General features: G+C 62.8%; 2 protein-coding genes and 1 long non-coding RNA gene across 3 annotated transcripts; 2 read left to right on the top strand and 1 right to left on the bottom strand.

Annotated features, from left to right (window-relative positions):
- Positions 1–373: 373 nt before the first annotated feature.
- On the top strand, positions 374–6,114 carry LOC114201572 (uncharacterized). The gene is made up of 2 exons (XR_003607662.1): positions 374–614; positions 5,102–6,114. It is a non-coding gene; the product is annotated as an uncharacterized LOC114201572 (long non-coding RNA).
- Positions 6,115–7,768: 1,654 nt separating this feature from the next.
- On the bottom strand, positions 7,769–10,574 carry RASSF7 (Ras association domain family member 7). Its single transcript, XM_028094198.2, has 6 exons — positions 10,474–10,574; positions 9,674–9,799; positions 8,776–9,488; positions 8,508–8,636; positions 8,350–8,431; positions 7,769–8,266 (listed from the first exon to the last, which is right to left on the bottom strand). Exons 2-6 carry the CDS (start codon positions 9,795–9,797, stop codon positions 8,235–8,237), a joined length of 1,080 nt encoding a protein of 359 aa, XP_027949999.1. The 5' UTR covers positions 9,798–9,799; positions 10,474–10,574; the 3' UTR covers positions 7,769–8,234.
- A 550-nt stretch (positions 10,575–11,124) lies between these two features.
- LMNTD2 (lamin tail domain containing 2) lies at positions 11,125–17,121 on the top strand. The gene is made up of 15 exons (XM_088017971.1): positions 11,125–12,646; positions 12,725–12,877; positions 13,287–13,374; positions 13,509–13,664; positions 13,934–14,005; positions 14,086–14,174; positions 14,501–14,796; positions 15,042–15,121; positions 15,210–15,298; positions 15,413–15,602; positions 15,687–15,806; positions 15,896–16,092; positions 16,385–16,500; positions 16,590–16,642; positions 16,993–17,121. The coding sequence occupies exons 1-15, from the start codon at positions 12,414–12,416 to the stop codon at positions 17,119–17,121; spliced, it is 2,061 nt and encodes a 686-aa protein (XP_087874097.1). The 5' UTR covers positions 11,125–12,413.
- Positions 17,122–17,152: the final 31 nt, after the last annotated feature.

Genomic DNA, 17,152 nt, shown 5'->3' with positions numbered 1-17,152 from the left:
CTGGGACCAGGGTGGGGAAGAAGAGCCTGAAGTGGCGGAAGTCGCCGCTCGCCGTGGCCGGGGCTTCGAGACTTCGCAGACACTGCTTAATGCTGGCCCACCTCGCAGGAATACTAGTGTCTGGAAGACCTTGTGGTGTCTAGGCCCCCGCCAGTGGGCCGTTCCGTGTCAGTCCTCCCCCGCCGGGAATTGGTACAGTCCGAGCCCCGGCCCTCCGACCAGGGCGAATGGAAGCGGCCGTCCGGCACACCTGAGCCCCCGCCCTCAGGCCTGGCCCCGCCCCATGCCCGTGGGCACGCCCCAACCCTGCTGCCCCGCCCCCACGCGGTGGCCCGGCCCTCCCCGGTGTTGGGCACGCCCCAGGCCCCCGGCGCGCTCGTCGCTCGCCTCGTGGCGCTCCGGGGACGAGCAGCTTCGCGCCCTACAGTCGCTCCTGGACCAAACACTGATGGAGTCCTGTGTGGGCACGCTCCTCCAGGTGCTGGGCACAGCGGGAGGAGACCCTAGCCCCGCGTCCCGTATGGTTCAGACACCGGAAACCACCAGCGCTGTCGGCCACCACACCGCGTGATGTGTGAAAAGCTGACTCCCGCTATGATGAAAGATAAAGCAGGGTAGGGTCCGGGGCTCAGGAGCCTGGGAGGACTGGCCAGTGTTAGGCGGTGAGGATGGACCTGGCAATGAGGTGGGGGCCAGAGGGGCCGCCGTGGGCAGAGCACCGAGAAACCGCCGCTGGACCTCGGAAAGGAGGCCAAGCAGGGGTGGCTGGGCCCAGTGCGGGATGTGGCCAGAGGCGCTAGGGGCACGGGAGGATCTGGGGCAGGATGACACGTGCAGGCTCCGCGAGGGGGGGTGGGGTGGGGGGCAAGGTGGGGAAAAGACTAGAGCAGTGAGGGCAGACACAGGGGGATCCCCAGTTCAGGAACCACCGTGGCTGGCTTGGGCTCGGATGGGCGCAGCTCAGGTTTGGAAAGCAAGAAACTCCTGGTAGATTCTGAAGACAAGGGATTTGCTGAGGGATGTGTGAAGTAAACAGGAGGGGAACCAGGAGAGGGGCTTCTGGAAGCCAGGGAAGGGAGGACCATCAAGCAGGGCCCGGGGTCGAGTGAGGTGGGGGTCACTGTGACCCTGAGAATAGCAGCGCTGGAGGTGGGAGCGCCGCGGGGAGTTTAAAGAGGGTGGGAGAGTAACCAGCGCACCAACATCTCTTGCAAGTGGCCCTGCTGCAAAAGGAAGGAAGAGTGGAGCCAGCGGAGGGAGGGTTGTCTTTTCTGCTTACTGCCAGAGAGATAATGGCTAGTTTACACACTCTGAAAAGGACTTTGCAGAGAGGGAGAATGGATGGCACCAGAGATATGGAAGACTCTGGAGCAATTCCTCTCCATGGGCCAGAGGGGTGGGGTCTGGAGGGGGTTTGCTGGTGCAGCACGGTACCTCTTGGGTGTCCTCCAGGCCAAGTACTTAAACCTGGGCACTTGGGCTCCCAGTGTATCAATCATGTAACCATGGGACAGCTTCTTGACCTCTCTGTGTGTCAGTGTCCTTGCCCATAAAATGGAGATTGAGGGCTGGATGGGTGAGTATTGGGAGAGCACTTTGGGTGGGGTCCAGCATGGTGACTACCCTGCACCAAGCACCTCCCCCTCCCTCTCCTTCTCAGTGTGGAGCTTGGCATGTGCTGGCCCTTCTAGACACACATGCCTACCTGCTGAAGACCATTGGATAGAACGATACTACCCAGCAGAGGTTCCCACGTGGGGTATAGGGGTACCCTGCTGATGCTGCTATGAAGGAGTTGGACAGCCAGCTTATAGCCAACTTGGAGTTCCCTTGGAGAGGGGGCAGCCCTTCCTACCTTCATCTGCCGCTGTTCCTGGGGCTCCTGGAAAATTGTCATAATAAACACATGCACCCACATGAGTTATAGAAAAATACTTAGCAGGCATCCTTGGGCAGTGCACAACCTACCCAGCCATTTCAACCTGTGCTCAGATGTGAGCTGTGCTCCCAGGAACTGCCCAGAGCCATTGGTCTGGGCCCATATTGAACATAGGTGGTACCTCGAGAGCACAGGCACATAACAAACCTCTCACCTATTGATGCCCTCCCACATGCATGTGGTCACCTTCTGTATATACCCCCCATCAGTACTGTCACCTCCAGTGCACACTGACTAGCCACCCACCTGCCACCTCTCACATGCTAGTTCCAAGCAAGGACACAACATGTGTACCCTGCCTCATGCCCCTTATAGACCTGCACTCTGTATCCCTTGCTGGGTTTGGGGTGTGTGCTCCTGCGCCCTGTTCTGCTCCACCCCCACCCAGAGCACAGGCAGGAACATACATGAAATGCACTCTTCTCTCCTGTACAGGAGGGTGGAGCATGACTGGGAGCTACCTTGGTTCTGTCCAGCCCAGGCCAGCCCTTTCCCCAGCCGTCAGGCCTGCACACAAACACAGGGCCGGAGCGGGGCGGGGGGGTGGGGGGGTGGGGGTGGGGAGGAGACAGGTACAGCTGTGTTCCCTGACTTAGGAATGCAGGCCTATTAGTGACCCGGGCTTGCCTTAACCAATGACCACAGACTGGGTAGCTTAAAACAACAGATGATTCTCTCACAGTCCCAGAAATTATAAATGCTGAAATCCAAGGCAGCTGTGCTCCCTGGGAAATCTGTAGGAAATCCTTTCTTGCCTCTTCTGGTTTCTGGTGCTCCAGGCTTCCTTGGCTTGTGGCCACATCACCCCAATCTTCGCCTCTGTCTTTACATGGCCTTCCCATGTGTCTGTATCTCTCATGTGTCTCTTATAAGTACATTTGTTATTGAATTTAGGGCCCACCCAGGTAAACCAGGATGATTTTATCTCAAGACCCTTAATTATAGCTGCAAAGACCCCTTTTCCAAGTAAGGTAACATTCACAGGGTCTAGGTGCTAGGATACAGACATCTTTTTGAGGGGACACTATTCAACCCACTACAGAGGGTGATAAGCGGTGCATTTGGAACCAGCAGGACTGGGGGACAGCTGGAAGTCATACCAGTCATGGCAAGGCAGGAACTCAGTCACCCTGACTTTTGGCTTCTCTATGTCCCCAAACCCCAGACTTCTTTCCTCCAAACCTCTATCCTGTCCTGAAGGTGTGGGCCTCCTCAGGGATCCTGCAGATTCCTAGGGATTCCTTTCCACATCACATTATCCAGGCTTTGCTGACCCCTCCACTTCTGACTGCCAGTAGAACTGAGCCAGCTCCTTGCTGCTCTGTGCTCTTTCCCCACCCATAGGTGGCCACACCCACAACATCCTGCCTTGAATTTCTATCCGCAGGATTCAGGCTCCTGATGTCCCAGGCCTCCCTGGAGTCTCAGCACTTAGCCACTTAGGCAATGGTTTTGAAGGAAGAAATGAAGTGACCATGCTGATGGGAAGGGTGCAGCAGGGTCTGTGCTGGGGTTGTGGCACCTGCTGGGCTCCAGCCTCTGCACACTTGGGATGCAGGGAAGTCAATGGAGGGAGAACCAGGAACAGGTGGTGTAGAGGCCAGGAGGGGGGCCACAGGAGAACTACCAGGGACCAGGGTGGCTGAGGCTGAGGGCTACAGCCCCTGGGCAGTGAAGAGTGGAGGGCTCCTTCAAAGCTCCTTGGAACCAGATGAGTAGGGTCCTCTAGGGAGGGCCAGGGTCTGAGGCAGATGCGTGAGACTGAGTGAGGTGAGGGAAAGCGGGGAGCTCTGGCTTACTTGGAGGGGCACAGAGGGCTTATGAGGACTCCTGTGTCAGGAACAAAAGGGGAGCAAGCATCTCTCTACCTCATTAGGGGTCCGCATGTCCCCTGATTCTGCCTCAGGGGTCCCCTTTGGCCATGGAGGCGGGGAGGGGAGTGTGAAGGGAAGGGGGCCAGGGCCAAATCTCCCTTGGCTGCCACCTTGGGGCACCACCCAGGAGTCAGTAACTCCAGGTCCGAAACAGTCTGTTCTTATGCTTTATACTTTTTCAAAGCCCAGACAGGATGGGGCAAACCACCGATGGCCCTGCGCCCCGCGCCGTGTCCCCTCCGGACTCGGACTCCGAGCCTTCCAAGGAGACGGATCCCACCGGGGCACCGCGGATCCCCCGCCCGCCAGCCACAGCGCTCCGAGGGGGCCGCGGGCAACGCGGGCTCCACGGGCGTCCCGAGGGTGCGGCAGGGCTACGTGCACCCCAGCCCCGCGCGTTCCCGGGAGCTGCCGACCCGCCGCGAGGGCGGGGGAGCGCCTCGGGCCGTACCACCCGCCCCGGCCGGCGGGGGAGACGCCCCGCACGGCCCAGCGCGGCGCCCGCAGGCCCCGCCCGGCAGGTGGCGGCCCCGCCCCGAGGCCGACGTGCGGAAAGGAACGCGCCTGCCGCGCCCGCGAGGGGCCGCGCGGCGGTGGGCGTGGCGACCCGCTCCCACCTCGCGCCCACTGGCTGGGGCGCAGCAGGGCGGGCCCGGCCCAGCTGGCCATTGGCTACGAGACCCGCATATTTGCATACGGGCCGGGCGCGGGGCGTGGGGCGCGGGGCGGTCGGGGGCCGGTCGGGGGCGCCAGGGGCCAGCGGCCGCCGCCGAATTTGGGCTGAGAGCCGGCGACGGCCCCGCGTCGCGGTTGTAGGTTACGCGCGAGGGGTCCCAGACCGGCGGGCGGGGGCTCGGGCCGGGCTGGTGCGGTGGGGCTCGGACGCACAAGTTGGAGGGGAAGGAGGGGTCGGGGGTGGGGGACGGCCCCTCCGTCCACCCGGTGGCCTCCAGGCGCAGGGCAGCCACTGCCCACCGCACACTGCGCTGCTCCGGACCCACTGTGCGTGTGACAGCGGCTGATCTGTCCCTGGGCAGCGCGACCGCCCCGGCCCCTCTGTGACCCTGCTGTGTCGGGCAGGGAACAGCCAGACCAGGTGGGAGGGCGAGCAACAAGGCGGGGAGAGGCGAGGGCGCCCCTGTGGACCGGGTTTGCCTGTCGGCGCTCAGCAGGGGCGGTGGGGAGGAAGAGGAAACATCGTGGGGCTTCACAGCCCTCCACAAGAGGGGGCTCAGGTTGGGCCAAATGCGCCCTTGGAGGGAACTTTTCTTTTCCTTGTGTGTCTCAGGTGCCAGGATGTGCAGAGTTGCTGGGATGGTCTTCTGAACGTTTCCAAGCCGAGGGCAGCCCTGGGCAGGCACGGGTGTCGTGGTCAGACCCTTGGCCCTCAGGATCGGAGCCCCTACTACCTGTCTCTTCAGGACCACCTCTGGAAACTTTCTTAAGGAAGATGGTGACGGATTTGGCTTTTCTGTACATTTCTGCCACTTAAGCTAAGGCCACTAAAGGAGTCAATGCCAAGGACCCACTTGTGGTGCCCAGCGACATGCCCTCCCAGAAGTGGGGGCACCTAGTAGAGCCCCCAGCCTGTCTGCAGGGCCTGCTTCTCTGCTGGGGGTTTCCAATCCACTCTGAAAATCTGCTGGTCGGGGAGCACGCCTGGAGCAGCCTCCAGGCATGCAGGGGCCAGGATGTCTGCCACAGGCCCTCTCCCAGACAGTGGGGGTTGATGGCTGGAGCTGGGTCTGCAGTTGTCAGCACAGCGTCAGGGAGAGGCAGCCTTAGCTGTGGCCTTACATGGACTTGGACTCCCGTTTGGAGGGAGCCTGTCCTAAAGGTCACTGGTGTACTGAGGGTCACACCCAGTAGGCTTGGCAGGCAGGTTCTGCAGGAGACAGCGAGGTTGTGGGTGGCCTTAGGGTTGAGAACCAGTGGAGCTGATTGGCTGCCACAGGGCAATGACTTGCTGTGGGTGACCCCCAGTGTTCTCAGCCAACCCACAAGAGTACCTTTGCACTGGGGGTGAGCAGAACTCGGAGGTCAGGAGGAGCTCCAGTGCCATCCCCCAATGCAGCCTGGCCCTACAGAGACAGTGATGAAGGCTGCCTCTGCAGTTACATCAAGCAGGGTCCTGTCTCACCCTGCCTGGGCAACTGGCCTGACCTGGCTTGGTCCTGCCTTGCCATGGCGTGGATGTGTGTGTTTTGGGGGGGGGGAGCTGGGCCTCTCCTTAGCTCAGCATAGCTCACATCATTGTTTTCAAAGTGCAGCTTAAAGCTCCAAAGTAAACTTTTCAGCAACTCCAACGTTTCCTTACTGATTTGAGGCACTTGTGGCCACTTTTGGGGGATATGGGATTTTGTCCACCTGGAACAGCCACAGAGGAGGAAGGTTCTGCCCCCTTCCCCACCCTAGAGCACAGCGGCTACCTGAGGACCCTTCCCAGGTAGAAAAGAGGGGTCATCAGCTTTCTCAGCCAGTAGCAGACCAGGGACAGGTCCCCTGGCGAGGTCTCAGAAGGAACAGGTGTTCCCTGGAAACAAAAAGGAGACCAGGGGTGTGTGAGCTGCGCTAGCATCAGAACTGCTTCCCTTTGGGGGGTGGGAAAGCACATGACACCGGGAGGGTGTGGGCTAGTTCCCAGCTAGCACCTGGCTTTGCCCTGTGCTGGCTGGTGTGCTCAGCTTGGGAGATGACCCTGTGCTGGGGCTCGGGGCAGGTGCCCAGAGGTACATCCAACCCACCTGAGCACAGGTGAGGGCTGTGGGTGGGGAGAGCAGGCCCCTTGGACCTGGTGGTAACTGCCTATAGTTCCAGCCCTCCCATCCAGGGCACAACACGATCAGTATTTGCATTCCAGGCTATACCCCATGTGACTGTGCACTCGGCCGTGTCTGGAATGGGCTGCTGTGAGGTAGACAGTGGGCTCAGGTGGGAGCGTAGGTAGGAGCTGGGTAGAGCTGGGGGCTTTGGAGTCAGGAGCCTGGGCCAGAAGTCCCCTGCTGCTGCCTGGCCTGTCCAGTCGTCGCTCCTAGTCCTGTTCCATCTTGGGCAGGAAGTATCCTGGTTGCCCCCCCCCCACAAGCTGCTCCTGATGGTGCTGCCTCTTGGTGGCTTCCTTGCTCCTTGTACTCAGGACTTCATGTCCCCTATGGTCGGCCCCAAAAGAAGTGGGGAACACCAGGCCCAGCTCAGGGGCCACTCCAGAAGGCGGAGTCCATCCCAAAGTTGCTGACCCCAAACTCAGCACAAAGACCCCTATCATCTAGGATGCCTCCATTTCCTGTTCCCTAATATCCATGGTTGCACCGAGCCCCTGGGTTCTGACCATCACAGCCACAGTGCTCACAGGTGGGACCTGCAGCCTGACCAGGACCAGGGCCGTGATTTGGACATCACTCTGCCCTCATTTTGAGGCTGCAGGCACAGAGCAGAGCCTTCACAACCCACCTGGGAAGCAGAGGGGGCCTGTTGGAAGGCTGGGCAGCACACCCTCATGGGGCCTACACAGCTCTTCTGGGTGAAGTTCCTTGGTCCTGGCCGACCAGGAGTCGGGACCTGCCCCCACAAGCTCTCAGTAAACCTGATAGGCAGGTATGGCATGTCCAGGAGCCATCCCAATGGGGTGGCAGTTCCTGCTACTGGTGAGGAGTAGGCCAGAGGAGGGCACTCAGACCAGGGCTGAGGCTGATAAGGCCCCACACTGTCCCAACTCTCAACCCAGGCTGAGGCTGCCAAGGAGAGCCCCTGGGTGCAACAGCTGGAAATGTGAGGCCCTACAAGCCCCAGCTTTGGGCCCAACTGACCACTGGTCCCCGGGAGACCCCTCCCCCCCTTCTCAAGAGCCCTGGTTGTGGCCAGGCCCAGGTAGCTTGGGGTACTCCCCAGTGACTTTGGCTGGTCTCAAGTTTTAGGTCCCACAGACCCTGTCCAGTACAGCCTCAAGACACACTCAAGCCATTATGGGCAGTTTATTGAGGTTTTAGGGTTGGGGTAGGGGAGGCGGCATGCCTGTGTGTGCATGCAGGCTCAAGGAAGGATATCTCCCACATGCAAGCACACGCCCACAGGCTGAGCAGTGTCCACACATCTCCCAACCCCAATAAGGAGCCATGGCCTTTGGGCGTAGCAAATTCTGAGCTGGTCCCGCCCCCTGCTTCTCCAGGGGGGTTGGCAGACTTGGCAAGAGCTAGGGCAAGTGTCCTCAGCCTCCCCCTGCCCCCCACAGCGGAAACCCCAGGGCTCTGAGGTGTTCTGTCTCAGGCCCAGGGCACCAGGGCTTCCCACTGTATGGGGGAATGAATCCTCTGCGACCACCAATCTCCTGTTGTCCAGGTCGGGCTGGCCTTGGCTGCCCTCGCTCGTGTCATTGGAGCCCAGGGCTGGGCTGGCAGTGGACGTCCATTATGGGGCAAGAGCTGCTACCTCCAGGAGTTCTGCCTCATTGGGGCAACTGTGGGGAGGGCACAGGCTGAGGGGACTGCAGAGGCCCCAGGAAGACCCTGTCCCACCCAAAGTGGGGAAGACACGACATACTCTCTGGGCTCAGGCTAGACACTAGAGCAGAATTCTGAGGGGTTCTTGTGAGGGGCTCTTCTCCGGCTGGAGGCAGAAGATCCTATAGGGAGAGTAGGTCAGCTTGGAGCTGGGCCAGGCCTCCCACCCACCTGGCCTCCCTCCAGAACCACTCTGACCTGTGTGCTGAGGGGGCCCCTGTCTGGCGGCGGGGGTGGTGGCAGTGCAGCCCCCGTCTGCTGGATGAACTGCTGCAGGTTACACTGACGGAGCTCCCGGTTCAGTTCCTCAAGTTCCTGGGCTTGGGCCTGGGGCACAGGGAGCCCTCAGGGGACACAGCCATAGGGCTCCATGGCCTCATGCTCTCCCTAGTCTGACCCTGAGACCAACCCCCAAATCTGCTCACACTGGGGACATCAGCAGGGGCTCGGGGGCCTGTGGGCTTACCTGCAGGGCATGCTCGGCGGCCTCCAGGGCCCTGCTTACCAGGGCCAGGCTGCCTTGTACCTCTGCGCTCTGCCGTTCCTGGGCAGCCAGGTCCTGGCGCAAGCGTTCAGTTGCAGATGCTGTGGGTGAGGGGGGCCCAGGGGCCTCAGAGGCCAGATGTAGTTCAGCCTCCAGGGCACGGGCCTGGGCATCCAGGGCCTGCAGCCGGGCAGCATGCTCGGCAGTGGCTGCGCTCAGGGCTTGCAGGCGCGCCTGCCCCTCACGCTCCCGTGCCTGCTCCCGCCGCAGCTCCTGCTCCCAGAAGGCCTCTTGACCCAGCTCCACTGCGTTCCTCCGCACTCTTCGCTCCAGGCCCTGCAGGTCTGCACAGGAGCCTGGGATTGGTGCTACAGGGGCCACAGGTTCAGGCAGCGCAGGGCTGGTGACCAGCCCAGGGCACCCCAGGTTGAAGGTCAGTGCTTGGCGCTGCTCGTGGCCCAGGGCTGGCCGTGGCTTTGGGGGGACGCTGGCTCGGACTGGGCAGCGCTCAGGAGGTGGGCAGCTGTCTGAGGAAGGCCTCCCAGCGAGGCTGGGCCCTGTCCGCCTCAGGACAAACTGGACATCACTGGCAAACTGTCCACAGGTAGCCTGGGCACCCACTGGACACTCCTGGGGCAGCAGCTGCCGTTCCTTTTCCCTGAGACGCTGCACGAGCACAAAGCGGCCCGTCTGGCCTGGGGTAGGAGGAGACAGGTCAGCCTGTGCCCCCCCCCAACAGCCTCCATTCACCTGGCTTGAGAAGTTAGGGGAGGGCAAGAGGGATCATCAGCCAGCCCCACCCTCAATGGGAGAAGGGGCCCGAGGGCCAGGCCCCACCTCAGGTGCACCTGTTGGGCCATCTGTGCCTGAAAGGACTCACCTATTGCTTGGGCTAGTGCTATGACCACTTCCTGACAGGTGGTTTGCTCCGAGACCCCACAGACCACGCGCTGTATGCCATCCACCCACACCTTCAGCTCCATCGCTGCTAGCCCGGAGAGCATCCCTGTCATGCAGGGAGGACAAAGGCCACAGGGTCAGGCCCTGCCTGGCCCCACCACCGCCTGGCCCCTCCTCTCCTCACCTCCAGAAGTGGTTCAGGGCTACTGCCCCCTCCCCATGCCAGTCCTGCTCTCCTATGCTTAGCCCCACACGTAGGCCATACGTTGTTGGGGTGAAGGTAGTCAAGACCAGCCCCCCAATGGGTAATCATTGTGCCCTCCAGAAGCACTTTGAAGCTCCCCGACTTCCCAGCCTCCTCTTGCCCCGCCCCACTCCCGGAACAAGGCGAATCATTAACCAGATCCAGAACTTCCTGCCTCCCCAGTCACCTGGCTCGAAAGGCACTGCCCCTCCCACGGGACGCCGGCCTCAGGCACCCAAGGGCGCCCTCACGAAAACACTGCTTCCCGCTGCCATGGGAACGCCCCCTCCCCCGCGACTCAGACCTCGGCCCTCCGGAGCCACGGAACCGCGCCTGGGCGGCCCGTGCCGGCGCGGGCAGCCCTTTTCTCTCTCCCGCCAGCCGCTGCGCTCGGCCCCCAGGCCGCCGTCGCTGCTGCGGAGCCGCTGCAGGTGCGGCGCGGCCCCCACGACGGCCCAGCCCGCGCCCCTCCATCGGAGTTTCCGTCCGAGGCAGCGGCCCGCACGCAGGAGGACCTGGGGCCCTGCGCGGCTCACCTGGGCGCTCGCTGGCCTCCGGGACGCAGACTCGAACCGGCTGCTTCCCGGCGCCGGGTGCCGCCGCAACCTGCCGCCTCCAGCGCAGCGGGCGAGCCCCGGCTCGCCACTCCATTGGCCCGCAGCCCGAGCGCCCCGCCCCGCGCCTCCCTATTGGCTCCCAGGGTCGCCCGCCCGCCCTGAACCAACGCCCATTGGCTGTCCCTCCTGCGCCCCGCCCTTCCCATTGGCTCCCCGCCCGCCCCGCCCCCGGCGGCGCCCAGGTGTGGGCGGAGCTCGGCGGCGCGGAGGGGCGGGCTGAGCCTCGTCCACGCACGCCTGAAGACCGCGAACTACGCGGAAGCGCGTCCTCGGCCGGCTGGCAGCGCGTGAGACAGGTGTCTGGCTCCGCTCCCGGGCCGACTTCCTCAGAAGCCCCCCCAGCCCAATAAGGCCGGTGCTTAGGGTGGGGGCACCGGCCTGGGACCCCGTAGCCTGTGCACCCAGAGGGGCAGACGCGGCCCGCCAAGGCCAGGGTCCCACCGACCCGGCTCTCTCAGGGCCCGTCGTCAGGACGCACGGGGGTCGGGAGCTGGGAGCCCCCGCGGGAGAGCGGCGTGCTCTCTGGCTGCAGCCAGGCTGACCGTCCTGGTGGGGGAGAAGGCTGCCCTGAGGTTGCTGGGGACAAAGCAAGACAATGACCCTGGGCTCTTTTCCCCCACCCCTCCCTGCCCCCAGTGGGGCCCAGGGTCTCCTCGAGTTGTGGACACACGCGGGCACCCTGTGCCTGGCAGAACCCGAGCCAGCTCAGCAGCCAGGGTCCCTCACAGCCTCAGTGCTGTCTGTGGACCAGGCTTTCAGAGCCTGCTCTGCCTCCTCACAATGAGCCATGGGGGGTCCTCCTGCCTGCCTGTATCCTCCCCAGCACAGGAAGTCCTACAAAAAGGCAGAGTTGAGAGTCTTAATGAATGAAAGTGAGGTGGGTGGGTGAAGGCTGGAGGGCATTGGTCTGTGTGTCAGGTCTGGTGCCTCATTTTTGTTCTGGGGCAGAGGGAACTGTTGTCATAGTTAGGAGAGTGTCCCCACGGCTCCCCAAGGTGGTGGAGATGAACTGGAGAAAGAGAGGCTTCTGACTCGGGGGTTAGGTAGGTCGGCATCAGCCTCTGAGTGCAAAGATGCTGTGGAAGCACTCAGAAGGGGCTCACTGCTGGGTAGAGTCCAGTAAGCCCCCATACACAGGGCAGTCTCCAATACCTGCCGCAGTTAGGCTGGGGAGGGACCGTGGGAGCCTCCTCAAGGTTCGTTGGGGGCGGCAGACTGGGTGTGTGACCATGGCAGGCCCTGCTGGTCACCCTGTTGTCTCCTGGGCCTGCTAAGGCCTGCTGGTCAACAACCCAGCCTTTCAGAGTTTCTCCTTCAGGCTGGGTCAGGGGGTGGGCCCAAGGCTCACTCAGGCCCTGGTCTGGGGTTTCCCTGGAAGCTCCTGGTAACAAACAGCCCCTCCCCTTCTGAGTGCTGGTATCCATGGCAACACTCTAGAGCCTTTCTTTCCCTAGGCCTGCTTGGATTTCAGGCCTCAGGTGAGTGTTGGGGGTAAGGCCCTGGGTCTGGGGGCATCACAGGCAAAGGACCAGTCCCTCTGTGGACCCTTGCTTTAGGTGGAGGGACAGGACCTCAGGTCCTAGAAGGTAAGGGTGACAGGGGGATGACAACAGGAAATGCACACTCAGGTGACATGTTGCTTGTGGGGGGTGACCTGCTGCCTTGTCCTGGTCAGAAACACACAGATGTGGGCACACATGTGACCAGCAGTCTAGTGTCCTGTGGGGTGCATGCACACACACACGTGTACACACACACAGACCTCTTTGGTGTGGTACTATCTAGGGCTGTCAGGCATAGGCACACGCTCGGCCACGTAAGGAGAACCCCACCGGGGCATCCACACATAGGACACAAGAATGACAGCCACACTATCCCTTTCAGCTCCCCTAGGAACATCGAGAATGGTCCCTGAGTCTTGCCAAGAGGCTGAAGGAGCCGAGAAAGAGGCTTCCTTATCCCTGGTGGACCAAGAGCCAGTCAATGGCCACCTGGAGCCTCCAGCTGGCACACCCCAAGAACCAGTGGCTCCCACATGCCCACAGGACACCAAGCCCAGCTCTCCACGGGTGGTCTTCTCTGTTAACCTGCAGTAAGGAAGGGAGGGAGGGGTGGTCAGCCACTTGGGCCTGGTCAGCCAGAGGGCAGGGCCTGATCGCTGGCATTGCAGGTTGGCCCCTGAGTCCCTGGACCCTCGAACCCTGCAGCTGCTGTGGGGTCAGCGGGGACTAGAGATCCAGGCCCTGCGGTGGGCCATCCAGAACCACCGGGATGCCCGGCATTGCCACGTCCTGCACGAGGTGGCTGGACTTCCACCCGAGAGGTGAGCAGCCAAGCGCTAGTCCCCCAGCTCAACCCAGCCTCTGTCCTGGCCAGAACTCCTGGGTTTTGTCTGACCCCATGCCCAACCACTGGTCCTGACTGACACTCCAACTTGATTCTTACTCTGACCTTTGCCTCTAGCCCTAAGCCTTACCTGGACCCTGACCCTCTACCCTAACCCTGAAAAAGTGAATATATTGTGAATGTACCCAGATCCTAACTCTGAACACATTTTTAGTCACTGAACCTAGACCCCACCTACAACCCAGACTTCTCAGAGCCAGACCTGGCCTAGCCCCTGGAACTCTGTGCCCTTGGGCCCCCAATGTCAGTGAAGAGGGGCCCCTTCTTCTCCCTTCCTTGGTTACTGACCTCGAGGTAGGGGCTGCTGAGATTGCCCCTTCCCCCAGGAGCGCACGCAATCGGGAAAAGTTCCTGCAGAACCAGGTCCAAAAGCTGACTCTGGAGTTGAAAGAACAGAAGGAACAGGCCCAGCTGGTGAGGGGCAGGTGGGATCAGGGAGTTGGGCAGGGGACCCAGGCTGGGGTGAGGATCAGGGGCCAGGTAGGGGTTGGCCTTGGGGGTCGGCACCTGGAGAAGACCTTGCCCACCTATGCACCCTCCTGGAGCAGGAGAAGTCCCAGCTGGAGGAACGTCTGCTGCAGACTGTGACCACAATGCAGCAGCTGGAGGCTGAGCTGCAGGCCTTCCAGAAATCCTGCCTCCTGCAGCTGGCCCGCTCCTCCTGGGTGGGTCGCATATTACGATCTTCCACCGGCAGTGTGGAGGTAAGCCCCACTCTGCCCACCTTCCTGCCTCCCGTGTTCCCCTCCCCAACCCTCTTTGGACATCCCCTGGGTAGCCAGTGTCTCTCCTTCAGGTGCTTTTGCTCGGGGGAGGGGGGCTGGCCTGCCTGGGAAGCCACGGGGCAGGGAGGAACCCTCTGGTTCCGCCCAGTGGACGCAGAGCAAGTGTGTGCCTCAGGTGCTGGTGAGGTCAAAGGAGAGAGGCTCTATCCCCCAGCCCCTGCCCACTGGCCTCCACTCCCCCTGTGCAGGTGGTAACTGCAGAAACCCTCATGGACTTCAGTGACCTCTCTGAGAGTGAACAGGGTCCCTCCACTGGGGAGGTAAGCAAGGCCCCCATGTGCTTTCACAGCTGGCAGCCCTGCGGGAGGGGAGGGCCACATGCCTGTTGCTTCCTGACCAGGGTTTCCGGCTGGAGGATGTGGACTGGAACAGCATTGCCCAGCGGTATCCCAACCTCTTCATCAACATCGAGTCCAGCTCAGACCAAAAGTAACTTTGCCGGTCTGGCAATCCTCCAGGGGTGCAGGGCAGGGGGGAGAGCGTGCCTTGGCATATGTGGGCCAGAGTCCAAGTTCTAACTTTAATGTCTCTGGACAAGTAACTTACACCTTCGAAGGTCAGTTCTCCCATCTGTAGGATGAGGTTCACAGTGAAGGGAAAGGGCTCCTGAGCCCTCATGGTCCTTCCAGGAGCCTCTTCCCTAGGCTGGGTCCCGGGGTGCCCCACCCACCTTGGGGAGGCTAGATGGGCACAAGGCTAGAGTCTAGAAGCCAAAGCCAGCAGCAGCGAACAGATCAGTAGACTGTGGCCCACAGGCACCCACGACCCCTGCCACCCCCACAGTCCCCACTGTTGGACGAGTGGGGCTCGGAGCTGCACAGACAGCACGTGGAACAGCATCTCAAGAGTGTCGAGTGGAGTTCCCTGCCATTCGTGGGCACTAGCAGCTCGGGGGCCGCGGACTCTGACTCCAGCAGTGGCCAGCTGGCTGAGCATTACCGCATGCAGAAGGTGACAGGACACCCACCCGGCACGCCAGGCCACAATTCTTCTGAGCTGACAGAGGCACGCTTGAGGAGCCTCAGCGGGGAAATGCAGACACAGCCTGAAGGTGGAGTGGAGCGGGCCTCCCCAGTTACCCCCCCCCCGCAAGGCTGTGATCTCTGCCCAAAGCCCTAAACACCATGTCCCCCAACAGCTTGGTCTTCACAACTGCCCAGAGCAAGGCCGCTCCAGTCCCATCCCTAGGGGTTAGGGTGGTCTTGGATGGTAAGTGCTGCTGTCTTGGCACTCTGGCTCCAGTACCCCCCTGCCCCCCCAGGCCCGTACTTGGAGTTATACCTCTGCTTCCCTCAGCCTCCAGGGTCCAGCCCTCCTGCTCTGGATCTGACCCCGGGAGCTGTTCCTCTCCCAAGTGCACCCTCAGGGTGCTGCAGGTCGGTCGGGCCTCCCATGAGATGTCCACAGTGGATGTTCCATATGGAAGTACCCCTTCCAACAGGTCTCCTTTCTCTGGATCTCCAGAAAGCCCACCAGGACCAGCCTGGCAAGACTGTCCTGATGAAGGAGTCCTGTGCAGATCCAGAGCACCCACATTCCGAGCGCCATTGGAGGTGAGGGGGTGACCCGGTAGGGTCACAGCAGGAGTGGGTCTTGACTGGGGCGCAGCGGAGGGGTGCCCACGCCTCTCTGCACAGTGCCCCTACTCTCCCTGCTCCTCACCCCAGCCCAACGGGTTCCTGCCTGAAGATCGTGGCTGTTAACGGCAGGGAGAGGTTTGTGCGCATCCTCAACCAGTCGCTGGAGGAGACTGCGGACCTGGGTGGCCTGATGCTGCAGCAGCACCTGCACGACTTCCCTGTGTGCATGTATCGCTTCCCGCTGGGCACGCTGCTGGCGCCGCGGCACCACGTCACGGTGCGCCCCGCTCCCTGCCAGCCCCCGTGGCCCTGGCTCAGGCCCCCACCGCTCCTCACCCACTGCCCCATTGATGTCCACCAGGTTTGGGGCGAGGGGCCCCGCAGCACCAAGAAGCACCTGCCCTCTTCCTTGGGCCAGGAGCCCGTGCACTTCTGCTCCAGCCGGGGATGTGTGACTCTCCTCCTGAACCCCAAGGGCGAGGTCAGTGTGTTTCCCAGCTGGAGGTGGGGTGGGGATTGAGCCCCACGGGATGGGGGTGACCGCTGTGCCCCTCCCGGCTGGCCCCGCAGGTCCTGAGCAAGCATCAGGCCCCCCACTGCGTGTCCCCCACCTCGAGGATCTTCGCCAACAACACCGATTTGTCCATAGACCGCTTCTTGCTCTCAGAGGCTGGGCATGGGGCTGACACCTGCGAGCAGAAGCCTGGGCCTCAACACTCCCACGCGGGCAGGGTGCGGGAAGCCCGGGCCAGACGTCGGAGGCCCGGGTGGGCACTGCGGGTCCCTTGGTCCCAGGCCCCACCCTTGCAAAAACCGTCTCCCCAGACTTCCTGCTAAGGACCATTCCCCTACCTCAGGTCCAGTCCCCTCTGGGGCCGCTCCCCAAGCTGGTTCCTGACCAGGGCCACCACCCACCTCCGCAGGTCCCGTCCTCTCCAGGCTCGCCCCCCAGTAATTCAAGACCACCCCCAGGCCCCCTGCCTCCCCAGGCCCCTTCCTCTCCAGGACTGCCCTTCCCGCGGGCGGGATCCGGATCTCACGACCCCCTCGCCCCACCAGGACACGGGTCCTCTTCCCCCGGCTGAGCACCAGCAAGATCTTCCGCCCACGGGAGGTACCAGCGCAGTCGGAGGCCGCCGAGACCCTCGCGCCGGAGCTCCTGCCCGCCATCCCCGGTGAGCGCACGGGGACGCGGAGGGAGGGTGGGCAGCCCGCCAGGGAGGTGGGAGGCTGGCCTGCCGGATCGCGTCATTGTTCCCCGCAGAGGCTGGGCTGTGCCTCGAGGACTGCCAGGCTAGGAAGGAGCACAGGGTCCGGGTGAGTGTGCGCGCGCGGGCTGTCCCGCGCCCCTTTGCGGCCCTAACCCCTCCGTGCAGCCCTCCCCCGCCCCCCCAGCCCCGCGCGCCTCTCAGGCTCCGCGCCCCTTCCCCTTCCCGGCCCTGCCCCCTCCGTGCAGCCCTCCCCCGCCCCCCCAGCCCCGCGCGCCTCTCAGGCTCCGCGCCCCTTCCCCTTCCCGGCCCTGCCCCCTCCGTGCAGCCCTCCCCCGCCCCCCCAGCCCCGCGCGCCTCTCAGGCTCCGCGCCCCTTCCCCTTCCCGGCCCTGCCCCCTCCGTGCAGCCCTCCCCCGCCCCCCCAGCCCCGCGCGCCTCTCAGGCTCCGCGTCCCCAGGTATGCCGGAAGAGGGTGGACCGGAGCTGCCCGATGGTGGCGCTGTCGGTGCAGAGCACGGCTGAGAGCAGATACGGCTTCCGCTTCCTCCCCTGCCCGCCGGTCACCGACTGGAAAGCTCGGTTGTAGGGGGTGGAGGGCAGCGCGGGGGTGGGCACCA

Source organism: Eumetopias jubatus, unplaced genomic scaffold (assembly GCF_037043125.1).
Source record: "Eumetopias jubatus isolate StellerSeaLion01/CBP00866 unplaced genomic scaffold, mEumJub1_p1.0 scaffold_13, whole genome shotgun sequence".
Taxonomy (NCBI): Eukaryota; Metazoa; Chordata; class Mammalia; order Carnivora; family Otariidae; genus Eumetopias; species Eumetopias jubatus.
Note: the sequence above shows the minus strand (reverse complement) of the source record. Positions and strands in the feature narration are given on the sequence as shown.

Coding starts and splice junctions, on each gene's coding strand:
- RASSF7 (XM_028094198.2), bottom strand. CDS start 9,797: ATGCTCTCCGGGCTAGCAGCGATGGAGCTGAAGGTGTGGGTGGATGGC. Junction 9,489..9,673: donor AGCACTAGCCCAAGCAATAG/GTGAGTCCTTTC, acceptor CTCCTACCCCAG/GCCAGACGGGCCGCTTTGTG. Junction 8,637..8,775: donor CCGCCGAGCATGCCCTGCAG/GTAAGCCCACAG, acceptor CCTGTGCCCCAG/GCCCAAGCCCAGGAACTTGA.
- LMNTD2 (XM_088017971.1), top strand. CDS start 12,414: ATGACAGCCACACTATCCCTTTCAGCTCCCCTAGGAACATCGAGAATG. Junction 14,175..14,500: donor GAGTCCAGCTCAGACCAAAA/GTAACTTTGCCG, acceptor TGTGGCCCACAG/GCACCCACGACCCCTGCCAC. Junction 16,643..16,992: donor GGAAGGAGCACAGGGTCCGG/GTGAGTGTGCGC, acceptor CCGCGTCCCCAG/GTATGCCGGAAGAGGGTGGA.